The sequence below is a fragment of the Podarcis cretensis genome, assembly GCF_951804945.1.
Source record: "Podarcis cretensis genome assembly, chromosome: 11".
Lineage (NCBI taxonomy): Eukaryota > Metazoa > Chordata > Lepidosauria > Squamata > Lacertidae > Podarcis > Podarcis cretensis.
In genome coordinates this window covers 51,217,623-51,241,476 of record NC_137180.1, presented here as the reverse complement: position 1 = coordinate 51,241,476, position 23,854 = coordinate 51,217,623, and the positions used below count along the sequence as shown (strand labels likewise).

The 23,854-nt window shown below is 42.6% G+C and overlaps 1 protein-coding gene across 10 annotated transcripts in view; it reads left to right on the top strand.

The window, feature by feature from the left end:
• The window catches only part of NEDD4L (NEDD4 like E3 ubiquitin protein ligase), a 260,860-nt gene that overhangs the window by 127,426 nt on the left and 109,580 nt on the right, over nt 1–23,854 (top strand). For 5 of the 10 annotated variants that reach the window (XM_079994713.1, XM_079994715.1, XM_079994714.1 and 2 more), the window contains one exon: nt 3,731–3,784. In XM_079994713.1, coding sequence (XP_079850839.1) covers nt 3,731–3,784 — 54 coding nt within the window. Of the gene's footprint in view, nt 1–3,730; nt 3,785–6,557; nt 7,838–23,854 lie in introns of those variants that run through there. The other 5 variants (XM_079994707.1, XM_079994709.1, XM_079994712.1 and 2 more) reach the window with 5 other exon arrangements.

The window sequence follows — 23,854 nt, the reverse complement described above, 5'->3', positions numbered from 1 at the left end:
TTTATTATTTCCAGGGGTTGGTAGCACTGAAGTTTTGACAATCCAGTTAGTGGGGATATTCACTGATTGGGATGATGGAAGAAGTTCAACTTGTTGCTTTAGTCAACAAAGGCAAGAGGGGAAGGACTAAGTAGTAGATGCCAGGATTAGATTAAGTGATTAGTGGACTTAAGCACCCAAACCGTACATGTGTTATAAATACGATGGGTAAACTTTGCATTTCCAAGTTCTAATCTTTACTACTTTGGAAATTCATTTTGAAAACACTGGCTTTAAGGGACCAGTCTTTATAGCCTAATCCTATAAGGTGGCACAATATGTAGGCAAAAAGGATTAATTTCACAGTTACGGATGGCCAAAGCAAGACCACAGAGGCAATTGTATCATGAATGAAACTGCAGAGCAGTTTGTATTTTTAAGGATCATTTTTAGAATTTGTTTTAAAAGTGCATCATTTTACACTTATTTTACATGATCCATGAAAAAAAACACCCACCACTCATTTGCATTATACTTTCCCCAGGCTGGCTTACTCAACAAGATGAAGGGAAAGTAGAAAACAATATTTTAAATGATTTCTCAGATTTAATATTGCAAGTGAGTGGGACTTTCGTATTGTTAACCAGTTTCTATAGAATGCTGTCCAAACTCTCGGGTGTCTTTCTTTAAAAAGAGAACGGCAGAGAGAGAGAGAGAGAGAGAGAGAGAGGAAAGGAAAGGGAGGCAAGGTAATATTTCAGCAGTTTAAATTTAATCTTTTGGAGCAGCTGCCTGTAAACACTGGGGCATTGTAGATTGTTAAAACTGTAGTATCTTTTTCAAATAGTGTCTGCGCAGTTGGACTTTTTTGTTAGCATTTTCGAAACAATATTTTTAGCAGTTTCTCAATTTGGAAAGATTATAAGTGGTTTTCAAGTTGATTTTTATAGCATGCTTAAACAGAGAAAATAGAGACGATTTTGTTTCTGCAGTCTTCCTTGCTGTCCCAGACACATTGATCTCTTCAGTGTTCTCTATAAGGAAGAGTGGGAAGAAATGGTCCAAGCCTGATTTGATTAGTAATGCACAATCCCTGGGAATTGTTTTGGCACTGAACCCCACATGTCTGGTCCCGGCTTTTTCCATTCCAGTCACAACAAAGTTTAATACATAGGAATCTTTCTACCAGAACTTACGTCTGGTCATGTTATACTTCAGGTTTATAATGCTGCAATCTTAAACACACTTAGCGTTGATCACAGAGGGGCTTGCACCACAGTCCTATTTATGTTTAGTTTATGCACACTTAATTTGGGAATAAGTTCTATTAGACAGAGTAGGACTTAATTCCGAATAAACATGCATTCACCGCTTAACACTTTCAATTGATGACATGGTGGCTCAGTTTGCACAATCAAATCCTTTGGTCCTGTTAATAACTGTTAATTACGGCTTTGTATATCACTGCAGTTTCAAAAACCTTGAGTGTTGCTGGGGTGGGTGAGAAAAAATATATCAGAGCTGTCTCAGTTTTTGGCCTGGGTCTAAAGAAGGAGAGTTCCCCCTTAAGATTTTATTAAAGCTTTTTAGAAGACAACAAGATGAAAGAAACTAATCTAAATAAAGATAAAGATAGAAAGAAAGAAAGAAAAAATGCAAAATCCTCCCTCAGAGGTAACTCTTAACCCTTGTCTCACTCAGAAAGTGTTGGAGCCTCCCTGTGCTATTTTTCTAGAAAAATAGGTGCCAGAACTCACCATGAATGCTTCCCTTGTTCTCTTATACAGCCATACCTCAGGTTACAGATGCTTCAAGTTGTGTTTTTTCGGGTTACGGACTGCCGAAACCCGGAAGTATCGGAACGGGTTACTTCCGGGTTTTGGTAGTTGTGCATGCACAGAAGCGCTAAATCGTGCTATACGCATGCGCAGAATCGCAACCTGCGCGTGCGCAGACGCACCGCTGTGGGTTGCAAACGCTGTGGGTTGTGAACGTGCATCCCGCACGGATCACGTTCGCAATCCGAGCGTCCACTGTAATGGCAATGGTGCCCAACTGAGAGGTGCCGGAACTGAGTTCCTGTGAGTTCCAGCTGAAAAAAAGCCCCGGACCCTCCTAGCTCTCATCTGGGAACTTTCCTTTCTTATCCCAGTTTCCAACCCTTACCTTTAACATATTGTTACAGCTGTTGTAAACAGAGCAACAGGGGCAGCAGGAATCATGAGAGGAGCAATGACCGGGCTTCACAGTTTTTCCCACATTGCAATTATAGTTTTTTTTACATAGCACATGCACACATCGTGAATTGCGATATATTGCCGTGTCGAATATTATGAAACTGCTTCCACTTTGTGGACTTCAAACTTATTTTGGACGGTATATCTCCCAGCCCTTCCAGTATAGAAAATACAGAGCTTGATGAGGCACTCGTTATAAGGTTGCTTCCGAACTTTCATGGAGTACACCAGGGATGGGGGAACCTTTGACCCTTCAAATGTTGGAATCTCAGCTCATCAGCCCCAGTTAGTAATGGGAAGTGCCAGCATCTGATGCTTTGTGTGGGAGATGTTCCCTGTCTAACCATGGGACTCTTGTTGCAGCCTGGTTTTATGTTGTCTGCGTCAACATATGCATGCTGCTGTTTTTCTTTTAAATCAGGTTTCATCAAATCAACATTTCTAACATTAAAAGAAGCTCACCAGCCGGCTTTGCTTGCATGTCCCTACCCCACCTTGGAGTGAAGACAGGGGGTGGGATTAATCATGGCTAACTTAATGCTAATCATTCGCATAGCAACCTTGTGTGCAGGTTTTTCAAAGGCTGGTTTTTCTGCTGTTGAGATTAGATATATGATCGCCAGAAATTTGTTTGCGTGTCGAGGTCCCCAAGCCACCCCCTAAATAAATCACAATTCACACAGACATTTTTGTTTAAGGTTTTTGGCATAATTTTGGCCACAACTTTATTAAAATACATAATGTGAGTGGTTGCTTAGGTATTTGTTACGACTATCTGTCCCCGCCCCGGGACAGAACTGACTTCGGGATTCCAGCAAAAGCCAGTAAGAGAAAACAATATTGGGGGGAGAATGGCAGCATACCATCACCCCTCCCCTCCCCTCATGCTCCCAGGGGCTTGCACGGCCCTAGCCCCTTGCCGGGGATACGGACAACAACCTGAAGCTGCGCTAATCCCGAAGCTTGGGGCGAGCGGAGCTCAGTGCGCCCCAAGCTTCTGGGTGCCGGCAAGGTCTCCGCTAGCCGTGGGAGAGCCGCGCGGCTCTCCCAGGGCTAGCGGAGTGCTACGCTAATCCCAAAGTTTGGGGCGAGCGGAGCTCAGTGCGCCCCAAGCTTCTGGGTGCCGGTAAGGTCTCCGCTAGCTGTGGGAGAGCTGCGCGGCTCTCCCAGGGCTAGCGGAGCGCTGCGCTAATCCCAAAGCTTGGGGCCAGCGGAGCTCAGCGCGCCCCAAGCTTCTGGGTGCTGGCAAGGTCTCCGCTAGCCTTGGGAGAGCTGGGTCTCCCACGGCTAGTGGATAGCTTCCTGAAGCCTGGAGAGCGAGAGGGGTCGGTGCACACCAACCCCCCTCGCTCTCCAGGCTTCAGGGAAAGCCTGCATTCGCCCCATAGGACGCACACACATTTCTCCTACATTTTGGGAGGGGAAAAAGTGTGTCTTATAGGGCGAAAAATACGGTAACTGTTAGTCTGTTTTTAAACAAATAATTCCATTAAATTCTTTATTATATCTTGTAGGTAGATCCATCTAACCACAGACTACTCTTTGAAGTATTTGATGAAAATAGATTGGTAAGTGTTCTTTTATCTTTACATTCAGTGGCTGTGCCATAACCACACCCTTTTTTGCAGCCGAAATAATGCGAAAGTGGTGTAATACTTATCAAATGGTTGCATGTGCGGATATGAATTGTGACCTTTTTTTAATGGATTGCAGGCTTATAAACAGTTTGAAGTTTCCTGTTGGAATTGCTGAAAGGCAGGAGTGGGGTCAGTCAGGAGTCTCCCACCTTCTGCTCTGCTTTTATTACGACGGACAGTTTTGTTTTTTTAAACTGTTGGTTGCTGCTTCCTCGGAGATAGATAGATAGATAGATAGATAGATAGATAGATAGATATATATATATATATATATATATATATTAGCAGGAAAAGGAACATTTTTTTAAAATAAATGACATGGAATGAAATGAATACATGCTACGTGGAACGGAACCCCAGTGCATTTGTTTTAAACCCATTTGAGTCAGTTAATAGGTGACTAGTAAATTACGGAGGTAAATAAATAAATGCATGAAAACAGCTTTGGGTGGTGATGGAAGGAAATTGGTATTTAGCCCTTTCTTTGCCCACTTCTCTGATTCACCATAGAGTCAGGCTCCCCCCAATTTCAAACGCGTATTTGTGAGGTGAAAAGACCCAACTCTGAGCAAGATGCGTGTGGCGCTATGTCTTGATTGAAGTGAGTGCGAAAGCCCTTGGGAGATGTGGGAGCTATGTTTGTACATCATATTTCATTACCTATGAGGACCTCCTGGATTAGGGATTGTGTATGTATGAGAATAACATCAGCACCAAACCTAGCTGTCATTTGTGCCATGTGTGTTTGTGTGTATCTCTATCTATCTCAGACCCTCCAAGTGCCCCTATTTTCCAGAGACAGTCCCGGATTTACAGAAGCCATCCTGATTTCTAATTCGATCCCGGGATGTCCCACTTTTCCTTAGGAGGTACCTATTTTCATTGGGGAAAATTTGGAGGGTGTGGAGTTTGCGACCCCCGCACAAAGGAGATCAGTAACTATACAACCATTAGAAAACATCTGAAGGCAGCCCTGTATAGGGAGGTTTTTTAATGTTTGATGTTTTATTATGTTTTTATATATTTTGGCAACCCGGTCAGATGGACGGGGAATAATAATAATAATAATAATTAATAATAATGGAATAGGATGTCCCTATTTTCATTGGAGAAATGTTGGAGGGTATACTCTTATCTATCTATCTAATAGAAATATGTCCTGTAGTCCAAAATGCTGGATTCCCAGAGATGCTCTAGACGATGTGCCTGTTCTTTTTATTATTATTATTTTTGTGTAGTGAGGAATCATGGCGTTGTCGTCATTGGCAGAGTCCAGTTTTGCTAGTATAGATTATAATACTTACCCTCAGCGGTCTTTATCATTTTAAGCTACTCCTTGTAATTGGGCTGCTTCCCCCCCCCACCCCCCTGGCCCCTGTATGGGAAAACAAGTGCTTAGAAAACAGAAGCAGAGGTGCCCAGGATATGGTTTTGACTCAACACCCACATGATTTTCCACAACTCCAAGGCTTTCTTTTATAAAAGCAGGTTGTTCTGTTTACTTCTGTAATAAGACTGTTTGGTTTCATTGGCCCTTCTTTCGTATTCGCACTGGAAGAGCATTGTCAGACTCTGCCTCAGTTCTTACCTTCTCCTTACACCCCCTCTGACATTTATCAAAACCGCCATGTGCAGCAGAGCCGAATTCGGGCATTGTTTAATGTTGAGTCTGTTGGTTCTTCTGGAGCGCTTTGGCTCATAACAAATCAGAGCTCTATTCCATGTTGGCAATCTGAGCTAGTAATATTGCTAACTTTCTCCCTGGAGGCTCGCCAGCGTGGGGCAGCGTTTCTGGACGGCGTTTTAAGTCAGATCAGTACAGCTCTTCACAAACACCCCTGCGCTCCAGACCTCAGCTGCCTTCTCAGCCTCCCAAAAGCCGAAAAAGGAAGATTGTTGCTTGCTCCTGTCTGCTGCTTGAATTGTGTGTGTGTGTGTAAGAGTTTCTTCTTCTCCCTACCCACCCCCCAAACCGCCTCTCCTGGAAAACGCTGTGTATAGCTGGAGCGGGTTATTATAGTTCGTTTACAGTGGCAATATGATATCTGTGTCTACCACTCCAGCAAAAAAAAGCTTGCTACTTAAATCACTTTTTAAGCATAAGGGGAGAAAGATATAGTTCCTAACCGTTCTTTAATATGTGCATTAGTCGAACGACACTCGAAGGCTTCGGCCAGCTTTGAGCAAACGCAATCTCCGTCTGTACCTTCCTCTGGCCATTTTTGTGACTCCCCGATCTGCCTGAGAACTTCAATGCAATATCAGCCAAGTACTGGTGGGGGTCTTTGGTGGGTGCTGCTGGTGCTCTGTGTCTCGCTCCCCCCCCCTCCATTTTTTATTTTTTGTTTGATCTGGTTTAGTACAAAAGGGTTCTGTGAATATGATGTACTTTTAGATTTATAGCAGAGCTTGAGTGTGTTTGCTGCCTCGGTCAGCTGTGAGAGATCTCCCGCTGGGCCGCTCCTTTCTGATGGAAAAGGAGCAGCTGTGAAGGTGCTGTTTCAGGCTCTTGCTGGTATTAAAGAAGAAAAAAAATAGCTGCTTGCATTGGAGAGGGGGAAATGGGTCATGTGATGCCAGCCACCCTACCCTATGTCACAGTGTGGAGGAGCGCTTGATTGCTCTTATCCAATCATGCCTGGAATGTTGCTTGCCACTTGGGCTATTTCTGCTATCTGTCGCTATCAGTACAGCAGTGCTAACAGTTTGGCAGATGGGACACTTTTCCTCGGAGTTTATGTCTTCAGTTCTTAACTTCTGGCAGTGCCTGGACTCGTTGCCGTCTCTCCCCCTCTCCTCTCTCCCGAAACGATGGCCCATCGGCTGCGGTTTCATTTTGGCTCCGGGCGAAGCAACACAGCTCCCGAGTCGGAGATCTTAGACCACGAGAGAGAAGATGATGACTTTTTCATGTCATTCCACACTTTACCGAGAAGGAACGGGCCTCACCCTTTCTCCAGGCGCAGAATGGATTACGGCGACGGCAGCAGGGATCTGCGGGAAGCCAGTTCCTTGAAGAGGAGCACGTCCATGTTTATCCCCCAGCTTCTAAACAACATCGATGCGCGTCCGACAAGGAGCTCGTCCATGCAGATCTCCCTCCAGCGTAAGGCAGTAAATGGACATTCTGATGAGTGTGGGGGCCCAGAGTCCCCTCTGGAGGAGACAGGTAACTTTTCAGATCTAGGGGAGCATGATGAATCTCTGGTTGGAAGCCATTCTTCTCAAAGTAGTCCGCAGGTGACTCCAGATAATTCTCCACCGAGGCAGACAGAGAACATGGGGCACGAGATTAACGGCGGGTCCTCTAACCATACAATATTTTGTACAATACCTTCCAATAACTGGAATGATGACAGCGCAGCCACGCCTCAAGACGGCGAAATGAACCCTGCATCAGGGTTAAACATCAGCGGGGTGAGGATTCAGCACAGAGCTTCCAGTGTGGACGTTCCTCATGTTACGCTGATGCCCTTTGGTTCCGAGGCTCAGAATGCCTCTTCTCCCTCTGAACCCAGGCGCTGGTCTTTGCAGCACCTGCCCGATGGGTCCTCCAGTTCGGGGAAGAAATTGTTTGTCTTCCAGTTGCAGCAGTCTCAGTCGAACAATACAGAGGCGGGAGCAGATTACAATTTTGGTTTCACCGGAACAAAAGGAGATAGGTTGGTCAGGTACCCACGGATACGGCTGGAAAGAAGTACCTCGTACCCAGTTCAGCCCCATCCGGCACGAGTCAGCCCCACGGAGGACGACGGCATGAATCCAGCACTTCGTGGAAACTGCAGGAACGGCTCTGAAATATCTCGAAGCGGTTCAGTGGAGCGGGTTTCTCCCGGGCAAGGGTGCACCTTTAAAATCCGTCCCGATCAAAACTCCAGGCAGCAGCATTTCAGAATCCTTGTGACTCGTGGGACTAATGAGAGAGGCCAAGGTTCTGGACAGGAAAATCCTAATTCTCCCGGTTCTGTGGCAGGCAGCTCCTCAGTAAGTAGGAACATTAATGTGCTGGTGATAACTTAAATTTTCACTTATGGTGATAACTTAAATTTTCACAAATATGTTTTGCGTAGTTTGCATAATTGTTTGCAACTCATAATGCTAGCAGGAACTATATTCCTCTAGAACAATCTCAGAGCATCTTCGGTTCATTAAGCTAAAATAGCTTTCAGCTATGACTGCATCCATTGCAATGTTTTGAGGTCTCCTAGCAACTCACACGTTACTTAAGTCAATGTTACGTCATCCAGGGTTACAATAGGATTTAGTTTTACGAAAATCTGTAAGCCACTGTGCTGCTGTTTATAAATAGTGTCCACTTTGTTTTTTTAAAAAAGTTGCTTCTTGAAAAATAAATAGAACACACCACACAGTGATCAGAGTAATTCTCTACTGTGTGTATGAAGGAACCACAATTTTGTATTGGGGATTATAAAACCTTTAAGTGAAATTATTCACAGGGACTGTATTGCTTTCTGTCTAGTTATAACTTTGTAGTGGCAGAAGCGAAACTGTTGTGTTCTGCTCATTCCATTTGCGTTTTATCTTTTTAGCCTTTCGCTGTTAACAACACGCTAGCATTTTAATTTGAGGCAATGCACATCTTTGGAGGGATAAATGCTTTTACATTCTACATGCATAATGTGTCGAAGCGGAGCTTCAACCCAAATAACATTACTTAAGAAAATGACAAAAGAGAAAAGGTAAATACTCTGTTCAATTATTGCACAGTGGCATCTAGAACAGCAGATACTATGTGAACACATGTGCAAGAATGGAACTTTAGCCATTTCTTGCTTCCATCACCATACGGGCATCGCTCTCTCAGGCATACTTAAAATGTATTTCAACAAAAGAAAGCAACGCCTGACTATGGGAGGGCAATGTGATGACTGCTGCTTTAATCGCGAGAGCTGCATCCTAATTTTACTTCTTGGAATGTACATACATCTACATGTCAAGAAGACTGAAGAAATAAACTTAGTTACTTTAGAAGCAATGCCACCTTCCTTCTCTTTTAGGAATTGTGTGGTCCTATATAGCGTATGTAGAATTTTCTCTAGATTTCCCGGGAGTGGGGTGCTATAAGGAAGGGACCAGCAAACATTTTAATTGGTTTGCTTTCTCCTGGGATTTTACTGCCCCTGCCAAATCCTCCAGGTTTTATCGTAGACATATCAAAATTGCATTAAAATGCTTATTACGGGCGCTGAAGATTTTAAAGGGGAAAGGGCCCCTCTGCATTGATGCTTCTACAGCAGTAATAATTTTGAACGAGCTATCTAAAGCAGATATACGGAGTGTTAAGTGTTGAGCGAGCTTTAGATACTCCAGAGGGTGACTGAGAGAGGCAAGGACCGTGTTGGAATTATGGACCAAATTCTGCCTTAACAATTGAGCCTTTGAGTGGGGCGAATTTCATTATTTTATGTGTATTAATTCACAAGTGATGAGAGAGTGAGCGGGCATGCACTCTCCACAGGATCGTGTAACAGCCTTGTCAAAGAAATTTTAAAATGTTGAACTTCAGAGTGTGTAATTAAAAAAAAAAATGATGCATATTTTATTAGATGCATGTCCTTTGCCATTCTGAGATTTGGAGGAGGCTGAGCACTTTTGAATTAAATAAATGTGTATGCCCTTTGATTTGAAAAAGCTGACAATAGAACCAGAGCAGAAAAATGCAGCTGGGGAAACTAAAATTGACAGCTTTTTGAAATACCAGCTTCATTCTGAGTGAATGTACATATGTACACATAGATAAATGAAAAAGGGTATCTAAAGGCTGTATATCTTCCCCCATTTCAGGGAAATACTTGGTGCTATATTGTATGCACGTACAAAATAAAAGCTTAAAAGAAGTCAAATATATAGATCTGCATCAGCTTAGTCTCTTCAGAACATAGACAATAATCGCATAGACAATAATTGCATACAATCAAAGATTGAAGTTTCCCACGGACAGTGCCAATGATATCAGTATAAAAAATATAAATTGCAGATCTGTCTTCAATGAAACAAACAAAAAAAAAATGCACAGCAATGTATGAACATTTTTGATTACCTGTAGAGCCTGATTATTCAGAAATATTCACCGTATAGCAGACAGCACTGATTGTTCCTTCAGAAAGTATTACGGGTTTGCGCTGCAGAAATGGCAGATTGGACAACTCTCTGGGGGACTCATTTAACACAATTAAAGGCATCGCTATGCTCTGTAGACCAGTCTATAATAGTTATTAGATTCAATAACGTGCTTGCCAAACAAACACTGTTAGCTGGCAAGCCTTGATATTAGGTACAAATTGCCACCTTTCAGCAGTTGGCAAATATAAACCATGTTGATGCATGCACACTTTGGACTCAATTGCATTATACATTGAAAACTGTGCCATTACCACTTTAAGCAGACATGGCTTCCCCCAAAGAATCCTGGGAACTGTAGTTTCTTAAGGGTAGTGAGAGGTGTCAGGAGAGCCTGCACAGAACTACAACTCTCAAGAGTGCTTTATCAATCAATCCCTCTCCCTGGGGAACTCTTGGAATGGTAGCTCTGTAGCTCTCAGCACTACAGTTCCTAGGATTTTTTTTTTTGGGGGGGGGGGCTGTTTATTTGTTTGTCTGTTTGCATCTCTTTGTTATTCGTAGAATCATAGAATTGGAAAAGCTGGAAACACCTGCATTGAAACTATTGACCATCTAGTAAGCTTGCAGAATTATATGCAGACTACAACTAGTTTGCATATATTCTAAATTAGATGGGTGTGCAACACAACATGTTGGACGCAACTTTTTCACATCTGATGCATGAGATTTCATAGATAAGTATGTCAAAGGGAGAACCATCTTTGCACTTGAATCTGATAGACCAGTAACTCGGTCTTTGCTACACAAGCGTTCCATTCTATACTTTGTGACTTTGGTTTGTTTTTAGTGTTTTAAAATGGTCAGCTGCCTCAGGTGCCTTGGCAGAGAGGCAATATACAAAATGCATTAAACAAATAACGCTCAGGCGCACACACGGCACAAACCCGCACTGCCTTAACCCTAATACAGTCAAAGCCGCGAGGAGAAATTTGGTATGGGCTTAATGGGTTGACATTTTCCATTGTATATTAACATTCGGGCGCTTGAACTGAGGCAATGAGCACGGCCAGAGCATTCTTTAAGTAAGCATTTTCCAGATATTCATCTAAACTGCTGCTGTCCCTCATCCAAGTGGCTGTCTGCTTTTTTGCTTAGCTTAGTTGCGCAAGAGAGCTGAGTGCTTAGAAATGAAAACTCTCTATATCGAATACACTTAGCTGTGGACACATGTGTGCTGTATATTCTGGAGGCTGAGAGCGGCTACTGTGCGGAACCTCAGTTCAGACACTGAACCAGAGTGAGTTGTGGTAAGTCTTCAAGTGGTCTGCCATCCATCCCATTTGCTTCTGTTGCTTGACAATGGGAGGTAATGAAATTCGAAGGTTCCGCTTTTGGTTTTTAAAGAAACGACAGCTTTCTTATTATATTAGAATTTTGGGGGCTGGTTTGTTCTAACTGTGGTTAGTTCAGACAAAGGAGGCTCAAGCAATGGTTTCAGATTCTGGTTTGTTAGCTAGCCCGTAGTTAATTGAAGATGGAAGGAGGGGAGAGTGTGAGGCTGCAGCTTGTTACCTTATCATAGCACGAAACCATAATTATAACTGGGCTATTATGTGCTTTATTTATGAACTGGCCATTAATAAATGTTAATCCAAAAGTGGAATGTTGTCTTTTTTTAAAAAAACCAAAACAAAATTGGAGCTTGAATCGATTAGTAAAAAACAAACTTACTTGATGGACTGTTGCTACTAATAATAATAATAATTTTAACACTGTCTCATAAGATTGCTTAGTCAAGCAGCAATGCTTACGCAGTTTTGTTTTCTGTTTATCAGTCATGTTTTCTGTTTCCCATACTGCACCAGCTCAAAGAATGTTGGAGAGAGATGCCTTGACTGTTCTTCTAGCATTCTCCCACCGTAGTCCATTTTCTGCAGGTTTTTGTCCTTCGCAGAGAGGTGGCTAGGGCTGTGCCTCGTGCAAGCTTTATCGTAGCTCAAGGAAATTTCCAGTAAGCTTCTTAAAGTGTGATGCCAGTGAGGAACAGCGTTGCACTCATATGCACCTATCCCATTTCAAGTGGATGTTAGCAGAAGGGGAGAGTCACTCCATTAGAAAGTCACCTCAATCTTATTTTGGGAAACCCTTTAAATCTGTGGTGGGAGAGGCTTCTGCGTTTAATCAAACCAAACCCGTAGAGAAGAATATATTTTATGAAAGCTGTTCAGGCAAAATAGCTTCCAATCTCTTCCCCGGTTCAGCTAGTTTGTGATTATTTGATTGATATAGGACCTGGGATTTGGTCTGATGGCAGCAGCTGCTTCAAGGCTTATTTATCTGGAGTGAAAACATTCATGCGGGCGTCTGTAGTCCTATTGCTACTGAGTGTTTATGACCTTTCAAATATCTTCTCTTTTGGTCCGAAGAGCTTTCACACAGGCAGGATGCATTTCATTAAGAGTTACCATAAAACTGTTAGAATTCCTGCTCCATGATTGCAGTCATGGGATTGTTGTCTATCACATGATGGTGTATGTTTTCATTCCACAGAGTGGGAAGTGACGGAGACAGGATGTTTGTGTTACTGTGTTCCGTGAAATGGGACTATTGTCCTTTGTTCTTTCTTTTTGCTGTATGATGCTAGAGAGAGAGGGAGCCATGTTGCAGTTCTCCGTGTGTTTATATGTAAATAAAGTAGATTAGCCAAAATGCTGAGTTGCTGAGGTCTGTTACGCAAGCTGCGAAGACTCTGCGGATTCCTGAGTGTGCCGATGTCTGTTGGCATCGGTCGCTGTGATGTTCGGGCAGAAGAAAACTTTTGAAGCTCCCGAACGGATGACCAGGAGGGAGAGAACATGCCAGACAGGCATGTGTCTCTGCCAGGGTCCTACTCAAGTGTAGGACGACCTCCTGACAAAAACTAGAGGAGAAAATAGGACCACGTTGACCTAATATTTAAGCGCAATGCCTAATCTGTAGGTGCATGTGTTTGGAAGGCCCGTTCTGGATTCTGTTGGGCTGATATTTTGCAAAGAAGTCTTTTCTTTATTTGTCTCTGCTGATATTAAAAAATGGGCTATGCTGTATTTTAGTACACATGTTCACGTCTGCTGTATTGGTCTATAAAAGTGGCTTGGGCAAGGAAATGCTGCTATGTTTTTAGTTGACGAGGGTCTGTCTGAGAGAATTCCAGACACCCTTGGCAAAGAAAAGATTTTAGAGCTAGAATTTCAGAGGTGCTGCTGACGAAGACATGGACCCTTAGAGGGCTTTAGAACATGGGTCTAGCTTGGTCACTAAATGCCCTGTGTCTTTCCTCCATTCTGTTGGATTATATCAAACTGTTAAATACCTATGCAAGGACTTTCTGGTGACGGCCATGGCTTGTCACAATACAATATGATACGATACGGTAATCTTTATTGTCATTGTCCCATACAGAATATTGATTTGTATACCAGCGGTGGAGGGATGGTCGGTGCTGGGCTGCCGTTAGCAGCAGTTCTGCAGGAACCATTTTGCAGCCGCAGGCAAGGCTTAGCAGGTGGCATGTCCCAATTTGCCTTTGAGCGATGACTCTAGGTTGCAGAATGAGAGTTCCCTGTCCCTACAAACACATCACATATTCCAGGCTTATGGTAGAGGTCTTAGTGGTTTCTCCTTCATTGCTAATTCCCCCCACCTCTTGTTTATTTAGTATTTGGTGACATAGTGTTGTGGCAGTCTTCTTGCATTTTGACTCTTTTAAATAAAAGGTAATTTTAGGCAACAACCCTTTCCTTCTTTCTTTCTTTTTTTTGAAAAATGGAAACAAACAAAAAGTGAGGTCCATGTATACTTATTTGTTCTTTCTATATAACTTTTCAGGCATGAAAGCTCCTTTTGTAAGCAGGAAATATGAGTAAGTCACATTGCTGAAATTAGCTGTTCTCACAGTTCCCTTGTGAAAGGATATTGTTGATCCTTGTGAAAGGATATTATTGATGATGGGTTTTTAGGAATGCAGTCTATCTGTTTTTGTCTCTTAAGCCAGGTGTATAATGCTTCTATAAATCAGAGTGTCAACCCTGGCTTTTTAAAGCAAACCTTCTGGGTTCAAGGTATACAGATTATATTTGGCATGTACTGGTTTAAAAGTAGGTAATCAGATTAAGATACCGGATGCTGAACAGATATGAATTTATTTATTGAGGCAACCAAGCAAGTAATGAACTTCCATATTAACAGAAGTCAGCCCTTGAAAGAGCTTCTGAACCATCATGGACAAATGTGTGCTTTTGGATATTTAGCCTGAAAGTGCATGCTACCTTGAATCTCAAATGCCTTGGCTCCTGAACAAATCTGTTCCCAAGCTGTCGAAACCCGGAAGTGAGTGTTCCAGTTTTAGAACGATTTTCAGAAGCCGAACGTCCGGCGTGGCTTCCGATTGGCTGCAGAACCACTCCTGCAACCAATCAGAAGCCGCGCCTTGGACTCCCAGAATGCATTCTGTTCAAGAACCAAGGTACGGCTGTATATTCTGTGGTGACGCTGTTGACTTCGTTCCCAAACCTGTTGAATTGCTGTCATGTAGTTGTAAAAGGGACCACATTGAAGCAAAAAGGTGCAGATACAAAGGGGTCCCGTTGGAAAACCCAAAAGTGACCTCTCTGACTAATACATGTATTTAATTTTCAAGCAATTTCAGAGTGATAGGAATAATGGAGATCTTTCTTCAGTAGTTAGTTTCTGCTCTTCACGTAACAACATTTTTGTGAATCAGTTCCTATAACACTATAGCAATATTGTGGCTGGACTGGACTTCTGGATAATAGAAACTTTTGCTTTTTATTTTTATTTTTGTTATTAAATTTCTATACTGCTCTTCATCTGAGAATCACAGGGCAGTTTCCAATATAAAAACACAACATACATAACTTAGTAAAAAAAAAGCAAAACACTCCCCCATGGTTATTGAACCTAGCCGTAATTGGTGTACTCCTATCTCCTGCTCTCTGTATAAAATTGCAGAGCTGCGATACAGAAGGGGAAGAAGTTTCTCTTCATGTAGCAATACATGTTGTGACCTAGACGTACCATAGTGCATGGATAGAGGATGTGAAATTTGTAAGTTGTTTTGCTTGCAGATCTGAAGGGTTCCTAAATGAACAAATTGAGAAAAAAACACAGCTCTGTAACTTCAAGTATCCCTGGGATAGCTCAGTTGGTAGAGCACGAGATTCTTAATCTCAGGGCCGCGGGTTTGAGCAAACAGATTCCTGCATTTCAGGGGGTTGGACTAGATGACCCTCATGGTCCCTTCCAGCCCTACAATTCTATGATTCTGAGTGTGTGGAAAAGGTTGAAACGTGGCACTCCTGCTCACTTAGAATCAGAGAATCATAGAGTTGGAAGAGACCACAAGGGCCATTGAGTCCAACCCCCTGCCAAGCAGGAAACTTCTGCTTGTGGCCTTTTGGACATATGCTTGGGGTATTTCCAATCATTCTTTTTCAGGCTGAAGCTCTTAAGTCTAGAAGATAGCTGGGTGTGGCCTCTCTAGTACTATCTTAGTTTTGTGATGTAGGCTGTGGATAATGAAGTGTGTGAAGCTTTCTCACAGCGGTGCGTGTGGTAGGCCAGCAACAACAAGGGCAGGAGAACCAGCACTGACAAGAGTATGAATATAGGAAGCTGACCTATAGAGTCACTTCATCTAAGCTGCTCTGACTGGAATTGGGACTCTTAAGGTCTCAGGCAAGGTGTTTTCCAGCTGCTAATTGGAGATATTACAAGGCCATGAGCTCTGCTGCTGACCTACAGCAGCATGGGAGGGACGAAATGGAGAAGATGGTGATTTCCAACAGCTTAGCAAGATTCAAGATGCCACGTTATTTCTTCTTATTTCAACTTAAAACCCCAACTTCTTTATTGGAGAATGGGAAAGCCTCAAACATAAGGAAAAATAAAAAAAATGCGTCCAAAGGTGAACTAGATTACTACAGGACAGTTACAGCATAAAGTCTACTGTGGGTAAACTGGTGGAAAACATAATTAAAGAAGGAAGTGAAAGCATGAAGAAGAACAAGCCTTGCTGAGAAGGAACCAGCATAGCTTCTACAATGAAAAGTCCTGCCTGGATCAATATTTTGAAGTTCATTGATATAATTAATAAATATTTTGATCAGGGTGGCCTGTAATACCTAACAACAACAACAAACTAACAACAACAACAACAACATATTATTATTATTAATAATTATTTTTACCAGAGCCACTCTTATATACAGTGGTACCTCTAGTTACAAACTTAATTTGTAAGCTTTGGTTAAGCCCCTCACCAAAGGCTTCTGAGTAAGACCATTTTGCAGACAACAGAAAGCAGAGGGAATAAATGAATGAACAATCCTCACAGTGGAAGTTAGCAAACCATACTATTCCTGAAGGATTTGTATGTGAATCATGGCTTTCATAAGTGAACTGGAGCCAGATGAGCACTGCGGTAGCACAGTTTTGCAAATGGCATGCAGGCAGTGACCGATTTGCACATGTTTGATAGGTGCATGACTGCGCATGTGTGTATCACAGTGACCTGGAAGTGGCCAAAAAAGGTGGAGGAACCAGCTTATGTGTACTCTGCTGTCACCCACAATGACCCGAAATGCAGCCTCCATTCAAATCGGGATGCCTGTATAGCTGTCCAGGATGGGGAAAGAGTCCTAAAATAATTTATTTAAACTGGGGGAATAGGCAACAAAATGGCAAATGAAGTGTAAAGTGATGCCCTTGCAGCAAAAAAAAAAAATCCTAACTTCAGAATATACTGACAGGGTCTGAACTGGCAATGACTCTCCAGGAAAGAGGGATTGGGGATGCTGTCAATTAAAGGTAAAGGTAAAGGTACCCCTGCCCATACGGGCCAGTCTTGCCAGACTCTGGGGTTGTGCGCCCATCTCACTTAAGAGGCCAGGGGCCAGCGCTGTCCGGAGACACTTCCGGGTCACGTGGCCAGCGTGACATCGCTGCTCTGGCGAGCCAGAGCCGCACACGGAAACGCCGTTTACCTTCCCGCTGGTAAGCGGTCCCTATTTATCTACTTGCACCCGGAGGTGCTTTCGAACTGCTAGGTTGGCAGGCGCTGGGACCGAGCAGCGGGAGCGCACCCCGCCGCAGGGATTCGAACCGCCGACCTTTTGATCGGCAAGTCCTAGGCGCTGAGGCTTTAACCCACAGCGCCACCTGCGTCCCTATGCTGTCAATTACTCGGCGATAAATGTCAGTTCGTTATAGGGCAACTCTGAAAAACCCAGTAATGCTAAGGATTGCTAGGAAACTAATTGAAAATAAAACGATCAGTATCACAATGCCTTGTTATAAATCTATGATGCAGCTGCGTTTGGAGCAATGTGTGCAGTTCTGGTGACCATATCTACAAAAAATATGGTAGAGCAGGAAAAGATGCAGAAAAGCAGAATGATCGAGGTGTCTTTCCTGTGAAGAAAGTCTAAAGTATTGGGGGCTTTTGAGTTCAGAGAAAAAGTGACCCAGAAGGTGACATGTTAAAGGTTTTTGCACAGTACTGAGAAAGTAGATAAGGGGAAGTTTTTCAACTCCTTTCTTACTGTACCTATTAGAACCTGACCAATGAAACTTTATGGTGAGAGATTCTGGACAGAAGAAAGGAAGTCTTTCCCCCACACGTAGCATAGTTAATTCGCAGAATTTGCTGCCACAAGATGTGGCGGTGGCCACTAGTTTGCATGGTTTTACAATGCATGGAGGAAGAGTATATAGATGGCTATTAGCCATGAAATCTTAATTTCCCAGGTAGCTGGGAGGCCACTCAGTGATTGGGAAGGATATGGAGCCACAGTTGGAGGCAACAGGGCTTCTAGCTATCTGTGCAATGAGAGGCCTCTCTCTCTGTGTGTGGCCCAAAATGGCCAAGCTGTCTCTGTGCCCCGTGCTTCAATAAATCTGGCTGCGTTGTTCATTCAGAAGCGTTTCAATGTAAGACTCAAACGCCGCTTATGGACTCATATCTCAGTAGCTGCCTTGTAAAGCTCATTGCAGAGTTAAGTATGCAGCCATACAATGCCAAAGAAAGAGGTTTTTGCATGTTGTTTTGCTTGCAACGTGCCTCTTGCCGCCTGATGCCCTATCTTCATTAAGTTAAGAGTGTGAAACAAAACAAAGGAACAGAACAGATCTATTTATAAGAGAGGTGTGTGTTTGTGTGTGTTTATGGGGCAGGGGGATGGAGAGAAGGGTTGGTTAAGCTAACCAAAAGTTTTCAGCGGCGTTGTCAGAAGAGAGCTGTTAGTTCAAGCGTCCCCCCCCCCCCAGCTTCTGGGCTCTTGTATGCCTTTTTCTGGTATGTATTCCTCTTGGACAGCAAGCTACAGCAGCCCTGTGCTGGCTAGGTGACATCAATCAGGATGCCTGTGTCTCACGCCAGCCAAAACAGATGTTGGAACAGGAGGAGGGATAAAAGAATTCAGTGTCCTCAATTTGTGCTGCCAGCTTCATTTTCCACGGGGCTGGCGTTATAGGGGTAGCTGCTCTTGTACTACTATTTAGAATTTTTTTCCCCTGCACCGGGAGCAATGCAAAATATTAACAGCCCTGATTTAATCGTATCCACTATAAATATCAAGTTACCCATGCACGATGATGAGTGTGTGCGCATATATAAGTATGTGTGTGTACATAGCGTTTGTGCGTGCGCGCATAATCTATGCACACATCTGAGTGGATGTCGCCAACAACACTTCCCTTGTTGCATGGCTTGATTGCATAGCTGTGGTGGGGTTGTAGCACACATTCAGGCAGCCTAGAATTCCAAGTGTGCCCTATCCTGTAATCACTGAGGTTTACCACATAATGTACAAGCCATGTGAGGGAGGGATGTGGCCAGCTGCCCAGAATTAAACAGAAATCGGTAATATTGCATATGGGGCTGCCCATTGTAATTAGAAACTTGGGAATTTCTAATTCAGTCTGGACCAGGATTGGGGAGCTGCTCTGCGACAAAAGGATGTTGTTGGTCCACAACTTCTATAATCCCTGATTATAATTTAGGTTGATGGGAGTTTGGGGAGGGGGGTCTAATGGCATTTGGAGGACCACAGATTCCCAAATACTGTTCTAGACATCTGTAACTCTTGTTGTCTCTGAGAGAGTGGGGGTCCAGATGGCTCCTCTTGTGTGTTGAAAGTACGTGTGAATGGAGTTCTGTTTGCTTCCATTTCCATTTGCACATTCAGCGTGTGAAGGGGTTGAGTGAGGGAGATCCTGGCTTAGTCAGGACCTCCCTTGTGGAGGAGCTCTAGGTGTGTAGAGTAGTATTATGAAACCTTGAGTCCCCAGAGGTTGCTGGATTCTTGTCACTCATCATTCCCAGTGAATTTAGTCCGTGGTCACAGAGGCTAGAAGTTGTAATTCGACAGAATCCTGGGACCCAATGTTGAAAAACACCAGTGAACCCCTTCGCACAATATCTGAGTATGCAACAGTGGGAGTTGGCAGGTGATTCTGCATGGCCACCCCCTCATTCTTTCAGTCTATGTGTATTTGGGGGTGGGTGATATCTGAATCTCCTTTATATTCAGCTGCCCATGTGAATGATGTCTTCAGGATCTTGAAACGGCCACATATCTAAGCTGCTGTATCTAATGCAGCTTTTTTCTAACACAGGGTCCTTGGTGGGGAAACTAAAATGAAAATAAAACACGAATGAGAGCTGAACTTGATGGCCTGTATAAATTACACAAATACATATACATATAAATATAAATACATATAAATATAAATATACAAAAGTATATTCCCCAGTGTCTGCTTGTTTTGCGGGATTTATTCCTGATTGCTATTTTCTGATCAACTCCCTCCTCTATAATATCTATAAAATATATTTTTGAATTGTAATGACCAGAACTCTGTGCAATCACATCAGCATTATGATATTGGCAATTTCATTTTCTATCCCTTTCCTAATCAACCCTAGCATAGAATTCAGTTTATTAATAGCTGGCACACACTGGGTCAATATCTTCAGAACACTACATTTCCAGTAGCCTTTTCCTGAGCAGACACAATGTGAGTTTAAACCCCATGATATGGTTATATATATTTTGACCCAGCACTTCCTTACATAGAGTCACACTTGCCATCCAATGCTCATTCATCCAGATTGGAGACATCTTTTTGGAAATCCCTGTTTGCTTTTACCACTCTGAACAATTTGGAGTTATCAGCAAACATGGCCACCTCACTACTCACCATTAACTCCAGGTAATTGGAGTTGTTGTTGACTACAAACCCCATCATCCCCATCATCATACATAGAGGTATGTTCCAGAGAAAATGGTACTCACTCACTCTCTCTCTCTCTCTCTCTCTCTCTCTCTCTCTCTCTCTCTGTGTGTGTGTGTGTGTGTGTGTGTAAGTTTTGTGAGCTTGAAAAGTAATTCATTTGCTAATAGCTTTATTTTATTCCATATTGTATCATACCTCCATGCTGGATCAGAACCCAGTGATGGAAGTTTCTTCCCGGAGTACGGCATGGATTGAGTTGAAAATAAGTATTAAGATATATTATTGCATATGGTGAATAATTAACACTTGGACGAGTTAATCAGTCGACACTAATGCACCATGTCATGCAATGTGAAAACTCATTTACCTTAAAAATAAATATTGAGATTTCGTCTTACTAGTAATGCAGTTCTTACACAGGGTAGCAAAGTGACTAATCTATGATCAGAAATGTCTCGGTTAAATGTTCCCTCAGTTGCAAAGTTGCTAGGTGGTGTTAAGGAAGCCCTTCTCAAGAACACCTGCAATATGCAGATGATGCTGATTAGATCAAACCTTACAAACTTCTTGTGAATATAATTCACGCGAAGTCCTTTAAAGTGTGCAAAATGATGCCTAACTTTCAACTCTTGCTATAGATCAGGGATCAGCAACTTTTTTTAGCCGTGGGCTGGTCCACTGTCCCTTAGACCATGTGGTGGGCCAGACTATATTTTTTTTTGGGGGGGGGGATGAACGAATTCCTATGCCCCACAAATAACCCAGAGATGCATTTTAAATAAAATCACACATTCTACTCATGTAAAAACATACTGATTCCCCGAACATCCACAGGCCAGACTGAGAAGGCGATTGGACCACATCCGACCCCCGGGCCTTAGGTTGCGTATCCCTGCTATAGATACTGAATATAGTATTTGAAAGTTTCTTTTTTAAATTACATTATGTTATCTGGTGGCGGCTTCTTTCCTTATTAGCCTCATTTTAAAACATGAACGTGCATCTTGTAGAGGTAAACCTTGAATATATGCATAGTTAATACCCTATTGTATTTCATTACTCTGGAGCACTTGTAAATTTCAACCAGCTTATAAATAGTGCAGTCACTTCACAAGAATAAATCTACTACCAGTGTTGCTGATCAAAAGTGTTTGAGCTGTAAAATGTCAACTGTCTGATCTGAGACTATTTGTGCTTATACAATATCCTTCCACTTGAATAGCATGTACTAAATGTCTTGGTTTCTGAACAAGGAGATAAGAAGGCCAGTTCTATATGTGTGGCAGAATGAGGGTGGCAGGACAGACCGTACCAATTAGGACTGCAAATGGGAGATACCACTTCTGAATGCTGTTCCATTTAAAACAAAACACCCAACACCCTGCAATTATCCAGCAAGGGCTCTATTACAACCTTTCTCCCCAAATCACAGAAGGCATAGTTTTATTAGGACCAACCAACGTGTCACAAAATAGCGAGCAATGTTTTGACTTCTTCATGACGTCAGGCTGGAGGCTATACAAAACATGGTGGGGTGACAGGAAGTTAGGCCTTATCAAGGAGCACCAAAGTGCAAGAGTAAAGGTAAAGGTAAAGGTTCCCCTGACCGTTAGGTCCAGTCGTGGCCGACTCTGGGGTTGCGGCGCTCATCTCGCTTTATTGGCCAAGGGAACCGGTGTACAGCATGTGGCCAGCATGACTAAGCCGCTTCTGGCGAACCAGAGCAGCGCACAAAAACTCCATTTATCTTCCCGCCAGAGTGGTACCTATTTATCTACTTGCATTTGACATACTTTTCAACTGCTAGGTTGGCAGGAGTGCAAGAGTAGTGGATGCAAAATTTCAGATTAGTTTCTGCTCATGCTTGGCATGTCCAAAGTCCGTTTTGGGGGCCTAATCCGGCCCACTGGTCGGTTTAATCCAGTCCCTGTGGCAGTTCAATCCCTCACACATGTTCACTTCATCATATCTGGCCCTCTTTGAAAAAAGTTTGGACACCCCTGGCTTATGCATACCAAGGGCTGCAGAGACAAAGAAGCCATGTTGGCCCACCCTCTCATTCTTAATTCCACCGGTGTTCCTTTTCCTGGAATCATGCTTGTTGCAAAAGCACAGCACCTCTGTGCGTGGTTATTTGCAGAAAGAGAGTCTGAAATCTTGTCTGATCCAGCTCCAAGTCTTTGCCATTCTTTTTATTCCGCTTGGTGGAATTTGCTGTTCGCGTGTTATTGATAGGCTTTTGCGATTATATATAAACTTTTGTTATGGAAATGTTCTCTGACCTCAAGGCAGAAACTGAATTTGTTTTCTGTTGGAATATTTTAATTCTAGAATTATAACAAATGAATTATGCTCTCTGTTTCCGTAAACCAGAAATGGGTGTTTCGCGGACATCAGCACCACACACAACCATAACAAATAGAAGCAGCTATAAAACATGTCTGGTTGGTTGGCAAGCAATACTTGGAACCTTGCAAATGCTTTCAGAGCACAGCCAATGCCAACGGAAGACAGATCATCCAAACCATTGCACTTCTAGAGATCAGTAATAACACTGTTTATGAGAGTTGCCCAAATCTAGTGGATTTCAGGGACATCTTTGGGGCCCAGTGTTTTCATGCTGGGGACAACATACAGTTTGCACTGAGCTCAGTGAACACATTCGTGTGCATGCGAGTTCATGCGTACGTGTATGTGTGTAGCTTATATAGGATTTCTGCAAATTTCTCTTTGGGATGTGTAGGTGGACTAAAATCTTCTGCATCCTTCCCAAGAAGCAGAACTGAAAAGGTCCTTATTTCTTTGACGTTAAATAACAGTTCATTGGGAAACATTCAAAATTAGGTTTCATTTAGGGACTGCAATTCCAAACACACTTACCCAAATGTAAACCCCTGTGGACACAGTGCAGGTTACGTCTTAGTAAGCAAGCATGCATCATAACTCTAGCCTCTAAAAACTCAGTTTTCTTCAGTTATTGTTGAATTAATGCTTTCAGCCCACAGTGTCCTCTATAAAAATGATTAAGCCCTGCAGTGTATAAGATACTTATCTCATATCACATACAAATGCATCACAAATATTCCTGAAATGTACCATGTGGTGCTATAAACTGCTTTTTATGATAGGTTCTTCTTTAGCACTGTTAACCAATTAAAAGCAAAAACAAAAATCTTTTGTTGATTATGAGTATTGAGTTTTAGTCAGTTGATTAATGAACTGATTTGCAGACTTTCGCAAAAATAGTTCTGATGCTAACTGCTCCCCCTGCAATTTTTTAACCTATTGCACGCTTTGCATTTTGTATCTTTTGCGCATTTTAGATGTTTGGCATTCAGTATTACCTCCTTCCTGGTCATTAGGCAGCTTTTATGTTGCCTGTGTTAGCTTCACACTGATTTCTGCTTATTTTATGTTGATAGTATAGATATAATAATAGTTTTAATTGGACTGTATTCTGTCTTTTACAGATTTTAAATATTTTGTGAAATGCTCAGAGGTTGGTAGGCAGCAAAAGATGTCATCAATGTTTAAAATCTGATCAGTTTTTCCTAGATTGATTTTTTGCTGTTGTTTAAACCCCACCCCACCCTTTTTAAGGTAACCAATTCATTAAAAAAA